Here is a 7,359-nt window from a genome sequence, read left to right as displayed (position 1 = left end):
GAACAATTGCAAATGGAGGGGGGATGTGTCCGTGGAGTAGTTATGGGTCGGAGCGACTCGACAGCATATGACTACGGCCAACTCTGTTATATTGTACTCTCCTAAGCACTTAGTACAGTGCTCTGCACTATGCAAAGTCAATCCAACAATCATTCAATCGTATTTATTGAGCACTTACTGTGTGGAGAGTATTTTACTAAGTGCTTGGGAGAGTACAGTACAACAGACCCATTCCCTGCCCACAACAAGCTCACAGTCTAGAGAGGGAAACAGACGTTGATATAAATGAATGTTATGGATATGTACATAAGTGTTGTGGGGCTGAGGGAGGGGTGAATAAAGGAAGCACATCAGGGCAACGGAGAAGGGAGTGGGAAAAGAGGAAATGAGGGCATAGTTAGAGAAGGCCTCATCGGTAAGTGTTGATAAGTGCTACCAGCTCTATTATTTTGAACTCTCTCAAGCATTTAGTACAGTACTCTGTACATAATAGGAGCTCAGAAAAAATGATTGATTTATGAGACGTTCAGTCTGGTGTCTGGATTTCCACCAGCAGTGCTCTATGGCTGAAGACAAGAGTGGAGGAAGTGTATTTTGTGGAGGTGATCAAGGGCTGCAGGTTGGTGTATAAGATGGTTGGAGAAACAGGGGAGCGAGGGAGTTGAGTTTAGTGGAGAGGGTGAAGTTGAGGGTATGGATTTGTGTGTCAAGACAAGTTAGGTTTTATGTGTTTTTTCTTCCTCCTGCACCCACTATTTGAATGTAAAGTCCGTCAATCTGTCCACTCCATTATAACATAGCTTCTGAGGGGTTAAGGGGAGTGAGTGTTTCTCTTGCCTCTGTAGTACTCTCCTGAGTGCTTAGGATAGTTCTTTGCACACAGAAGGTACTCTATAAATGCTTTTGATAGCATTGATGATATTGGTCTAGTTTCCATCTATGCCTGGAGGCAGAGGGCTGGATCAGATGATAGCAAGAAGTCTCCGTCCATCTGGGATTCTCCTGTTCTCTATCCAATCCCCAGGCTGCCCCAGAGAGAAAGTAGGCAGGAGTGATGGAGGCTAATTAGCATTTCACCCGGCTATTCTAATGCATTTAATTTGCCAGAGGAAGCCATTTGGGGCATACTAGTACCTGCCCCTTAAATGGAGGCTCCAGGGACTTCTCCAGAGCAGCCACTATATTTTACAAGCGCACGGGAATTCTGACACCAATACTCAGAGCTTAACTTCAAAGATCCTGATCCCAGTCCCAATACAACCAGTGGATGCCCCCCTGGAATGCATATCTACCCTCTGCCAGTCCCAGAGGGGTCTGGGGAGCAGGGCAGGTTGAAAAGGCTTGGGGGGCGGTGGTTAATCCTTGCTCTGTTTTTAACACCTGGGTGTTAGCTGAAGACTCAGGCCTGCCCTCCTGGTCATTCGTTCCCCAGAGGATGAGAAATATAAAAAGCCTATGATCTCTGCTCTCGGGACCCGACTCCAGCTCTCAGAGCATCCCTGAGAAGAGCAGAACCAGGTAGGAAGCACCTGCTGTGAGGTGGGTTAGGGAGGACCAGGGAGGGAAGTAATGTTGGGGAGAAGGAAGGGATAGGAGGATGAAAAAGGCTAGACAGAGGAAAAGGCTTGTGCAGATAAGCAGTATATGTTTATATCAATGCCTGTCTCCCCCTCTAACATTAGCTTCTTGTGGGCAGGGAAAGTGTCTACAACTCTGTTGAACTGTACTCTTCCAAACCCTGAGTATACTGCTCTGCATACAGTTATCTCTCAGTAAATATCATTGATCGACTGATTTTAGGGACATAAAAAGACACTCACTCATGGACTCTTCTTTCTGGCTGGCTTCTCTAAAAGTCATGATAATAGTGACTAAATCCTGGCTAAACCCTCATTTCCCCTACTAGCTCTCCCTTCTGCATCATCTGTGCAATTGGATCTTTACACTTTAAGTAGTAACCTGTCCCTCCTTCCCTCCTTAACTTCCATCTTCAACTGCTCACTCTCCACTGGTTCCTTCCCCTCTACCTTCAAACATGCCCACATCTCCCCCATCCTAAAAAACCCCTCTCTTGACCCCACCTCCCCTTCTAGTTATCACCCTATCTCCCTCCTTTCCAAACTCCTTGAACGAGTCGTCTACACCCTCTACCTCGAATTCCTCAACACCAACTCTCTCCTCGACCCCCTCAATCTGGATTCTGTCCACTACATTCCACCAAAACTGCCCTCTCAAAGGTCACCAATGACCTCCGGCTTGCCAAATCCAATGGCTTCTACTCTATCCTAATCCTCCTCGACCTCTCAGCTGCCTTCAACACTGTGGACCACCAGCTTCTTCTCAACATGCTATCCAACCTTGGCTTCACAGACTCTGTCCTCTCCTGGTTCTGAAGCAGCATGGCTCAGTGGAAAGAGCACGGGCTTGGGAGCCAGAGGCTATGGGTTTGAATCCCGCCTCCCCCACCTGTCTGCTGTGTGACCTTGGCAAGTCACTTCACTTCTCTGGGCCTCATTTCTCTCATCTGTAAAATGGGGACTAAGACTGTGAGCCCCACATGGGACAACCTTATCTCTTTGTATTCCCCCCAGCGCTTAGAACAGTGCTTTGCACATAGTAAGCACTTAACAAATATATTATTATTATTAATTATTATTATTATTATTATTATTATTATTATTATTATTATCATCTCTCCGACCATTCATTCTCAGTCTCCTTTCCGGGCTCCTCCTCCCGCTCCCATCCCCTTACTGCAGGGGTTCCTCAGGGGTCAGTTCTTGGTGCCCTTCTGTTCTCTAGCTACACTCACTCCCTTGGTGAACTCATTCGCTCCTACAGCTTCAACTATCATCTCTACGCTGATGACACCCAAATCTACATCTCTGCCCCTGCTCTCTCTCCCTCCCTTCAGGCTTGTGTTTCCTCCTGCCTTCAAGACATCTCCATCTGGATGTCTGCCTGCCATCTAAAACTCAATATGTCCAAGACTGAACTCGTTATCTTCCCTCCCAAACCCTGCCCTCTCCCTGACTTTCCCATCATTGTAGATGACACTACCATCCTTCCCGTCTCACAAGCCCGCAACCTTGGTGTCATCCTCGACTCTGCTCTCTCGTTCACCCCTCACATCCAATCCGTCTGTCTTCCTCTAGACTGTAAGCTCATTGTAAGCAGTGAATGTGCCTATTCTCTCCCAAATACTCTGCACACAATAAGTCCTCAATAAATACCATTGATTTAGTAAATGAATATGGCCCACATCTGCTTAAGTTAATCATGGCAGAATTAGGGTGGATTTTTAAGTGGATAAACATCTATTTGGGTAGTGCATATTATAACTTTAAAAAGGAATAATTTTATGTGTTTAATATTAGTATTTGAAAACGATTTGGGGTTTTATCAGGTAAAACCCTGAAACTCAGTCTCCTGCTCATAGGTCTGATTTTCTGAGCCAACTCTCAGACTGTTTTTTTGCTCCTGAGTCCCCGCTGGTTCTCCTGTGGTCTTCTTAGCTGCCAGACCTTTTTCTCTCTGGATACTCTGGAGATGGGCAGGGAATGTGTCTGTTACTTCTGTTGTATTGTTCTCTCCTAAGTGCTTAATAAAGTGTTCTGCACATAGTAAGGGCTTAATAAATACCATCAAGAAGCACCGTGTCTAGTGGGTAGACCACGGGCCTGGGTTTTAATCCATGCTCCACCACTTGTCTGCTGTGGGACCTTGGACAAGTCACTTCACTTCTCTGTGCCTCATTTACCTCATCTATAAAATGGAGATTAAAACTGTAAGCCCCATCTGGTACATAAGTAATAGTAATTATGGCATTTTTTAAGCGCTTACTATGTACCAAGCACTGTTGTAAGTGCTGGACTGTTCTCAGCGCTGGGTGTGGTAGAGTTGAGAATGGAGAAATTATCAAAAGTTCAAAAGTCACAGATCTGAGTGCATAAATGATGCAGAAGGGAAAGGGAGCCCGAGAAAAGAAGGCTTAATTGGGGAAGGTCTCTAGGAGGAGATGTAATCTTAATATAAGGCCTTGATGGTTGGGAGAGTAGTGTTCTGGAATATATGGAGCAGGAAGGACTGCCAGGATAAGGAGAAGACATGGGAAAGGGGTTGGAGATGAGATAGATGAGACTGGGGCACGATAAGTAACCTGGTGCTAGAGGAGCAAAGTGTGAAGGCTAGGCTCTAGTAGGAAATCAGTGAGGTGAGTTAGGTTGGTGCAAGCTGATTCTTTAGAGCCAATGTTAAGGAGTTTATCTTTGATGTGGAAGTGGATGGGCAGCCATTGAGATTTTGGAAGAGTGGGGAGAGAGAAACTGAACATTTTTGGAACAATGATCCATGCATCAGAGGGAAGTATGGCCTGGAATAGGGAGAGACAGGAGGCAGGGAGCTGAGCAAAGAGGTAGATGGAGTAGTCAGGGTAGGATGATTGCTTAGATCAGTGTGGTAGCAGTTTTAATGGAGAGGGAATGAAGGATTTTATCAAAGCCTTGAAGTTAGAACTGACAGGACTTGGTGATTGAATATGTGGGTAGAATGAGAGGGATGAGTTGAGAATGCCAAGTTCACTGGCTTAAGAGACAGGAAGGATGATGGCGCTATCTACAGTGATGGGAAAGACAGCAGGAGGACAAGGTTTGGTGGGAGGATAAGGAGTTCAGCTTTGAACATGTTTAGTTTGAGTTGTCCAAGAAATATCCAGGTAGAGATGTCCTGAAGGCAGCACAGGGAGAAGCAGTGTGACTTAATGGAAAGATCTCGGGCTTGGGAGTCAGAGGTCATGGGTTCTAATCCTGGCTCCGCCATTTGTCAGCTATGTGATTTTGGGCAAGTCACATCATTTCTCTGTGCCTCAGTTACGTCATCTGTAAAATGGGGATTAAGACTGTAAGCCCCACCTGGGACAACCTGATAACCTTGTATCTTCCCCAGAGCTTAGAACAGTGCTTGGCTCATAGTAAGCACTTAACAAATACCCTTATAAGTGCTTAGTACAGTGCTCTGCACACACTAAGTGCTCAATAAATATGATTGCATGAATGAAGGACGAAATGTGAGACTGCAGGGAAGGAGTGAGGTCAGGGCTGGAGATGTAGATTTGGTAATCATTCACATAGAGATAATAGTTGAAACCCTCAGAGTGAATGAATTCTCCAAGGTAGTGGCTGAAGATGGAGATAAGAAAAGGACCTAGGAACTGTCAGAGGAAGAGAAACCTAAAGCCTAAGATCACAGACAGAAATCTATCCATATAATAGCATAGGCTTATAAGGACTTGAAGGTACTGGAATGATGAAATTGACCAGAAGTAGAAAATAAGTGAGAAGCTTATCTGGAAAAGCTTTCTGGTGAATTTGCCTTGAGTTGGCTTTGAGCAATTATTCCTTTTGGGATAATTGTAGGGTTTGTCCCTCCCCACTTTTTCTTTTTCGCAGGTCACCATGTCAATTCTAAACACTACCAGCTTCCATCCCTCTGCGTTCCTCCTGTTGGGCATCCCCGGGATGGAGGATCAGCACATCTGGATCTCCATTCCCTTCTGCTCCATGTACATCATGGCTCTGCTGGGCAATAGCACCATCCTGTTGGTCATTGCCTTTGACAAGACCCTCCACGAGCCCATGTACCTTTTCCTCTGCATCCTCTCGCTCACAGACCTGGTGCTGTGCTCCATTACATCACCCAAGATGCTGGCTATCTTCTGGTTTGGTGTCCAGCCCATCTCCTTCCATGGCTGCCTCACCCAAATGTTCTTTGTACACACAGTTTTTGTCACCGAGTCAGGTGTCCTGTTGGCCATGGCTTTCGACCGCTTCGTGGCCATCTGCCGCCCACTACACTACTCATCCATCCTCAAACCCTGGGTCATTGGGAAAATCATAGTGGCCTGCATATCCCGAAGCCTAATAGTTGACATCCCGTTCATCATCCTGATCCACAGATTGCCATTCTGTGGGCACCACGTGATCCCCCATACCTATTGTGAACACATGGGCATTGCTAAGCTGGCATGTGCCAACATCAAGATCAATATCATCTATGGCCTGACAGTTGCAATCTCAGTCACAGGGATGGACGTGGTGCTCATTGGCTTTTCTTATGGCTTCATCCTCCATACTGTGCTCCACTTGCCCTCCCAGGATGCACAGCTCAAGGCCTTCAGCACCTGTGGGTCCCACATATGTGTCATCATGGTCTTTTACAACCCAGCTTTCTTCTCCTTTTTCACTCACCGCTTTGGTTACTGGGTGCCACCTCAGGTTCACATTTTCGTGGCCAACCTCTACCTCCTTGTGCCCCCCATGCTCAACCCACTGGTATATGGCATTAACACCAAGCACATCTGCCAGAGGATCCTGACTCTAATCAGGGGGAACAAATAGGGCCCTGCACACCTTCTCACTGCTACCACTGGCTCCAGCAAAGGGCTCCAGAGAGATTTCATCAACCGAGAGACCTGAGACTCCTGAGGTGGATGCAGGGCAAATACGGACATATCCCAAGAGGTGGTTTAACACCCAGTTGGCCACTCCGTACTGGGCAAGAGTTGTTGTTTATAGTCTCTTTATGGCTGTCTTCCAGTTGCCCCATGAATCCAACCCTGAGAAAGAGCCAAAATAGCTAGAGTTTGATTGAACCACATTTAATGACCTTCCTTCTGATGGATTTGTGATCCATTGTTTGATTTCTCATCTGCAGATTTGCCTGCTAGGTCAACAGTTGCTAACTAATAACACAAAAGTAATATGGCATTTGTTAATTGCTTACTTTGTACTAAGGGAAAATGGTTCCTGAAACATACATGGAGAAGTTCTAGTATCTCAAACTTCCTGCCCTCCCTCCCACTTCTCATTTAAGTCTTTGGCCTTCCGTTCCTGGAGAGATGCAGTACTGCCCTCTTCTCCTCTCCCCCTCAGGTAGGCAAGCCATCAGCTGGAATGAGGACTTGTCTCGCAGAAGAGAGTCCCAAGATGCAGTCAAGAAGAATTTGAACCTGCGTGGGATTCCCCCTTGGCCCTAAAATATAGGCCAGTCCCTGCCCCTGCCTCCATCACTGACAGGGGATTGAACTGAAGAATCTGTGTTCCAACCAGGCTTCCTCAGGCATGGCACCTGTAGTTCTCCAATAACAATAATTATTCATAATAGTGATAACAGTAATAATAAATATCTGTTAATAAATGGTATCTGCTGAGAAGCAGCATGGCCTAATGCACATAGAACAGGCCTGGGAGTCAGCAAGACCTGGGTTCTAATCCTGGCCCCACCACTTGTCTGCTGTGTGACCTTAGACAAATCATTTCACATCTCTGTGCCTAGTTACTTCGTCTGTAAAATGGGGACTAA

At 46.2% G+C, this 7,359-nt stretch overlaps 1 protein-coding gene across 1 annotated transcript; it reads left to right on the top strand.

Moving 5' to 3' along the window:
• The first annotated feature begins 5,453 nt into the window (after positions 1-5,453).
• On the top strand, positions 5,454-6,395 carry LOC119943347 (olfactory receptor 52D1-like). The gene has a single exon (XM_038764265.1). The coding sequence runs from the start codon at positions 5,454-5,456 to the stop codon at positions 6,393-6,395; it is 942 nt and encodes a 313-aa protein (XP_038620193.1).
• Positions 6,396-7,359: the final 964 nt, after the last annotated feature.

This window comes from Tachyglossus aculeatus, chromosome 2, assembly GCF_015852505.1.
Source record: "Tachyglossus aculeatus isolate mTacAcu1 chromosome 2, mTacAcu1.pri, whole genome shotgun sequence".
Taxonomy (NCBI): domain Eukaryota; kingdom Metazoa; phylum Chordata; class Mammalia; order Monotremata; family Tachyglossidae; genus Tachyglossus; species Tachyglossus aculeatus.
The sequence above is the reverse complement of the archived record's forward strand: the minus strand, read 5'-3'. Positions and strand labels throughout refer to the sequence as shown.

What these genes read in the sequence shown, in the direction of transcription:
- LOC119943347 (XM_038764265.1), top strand. Translation starts at nt 5,454, where the DNA reads ATGTCAATTCTAAACACTACCAGCTTCCATCCCTCTGCGTTCCTCCTG.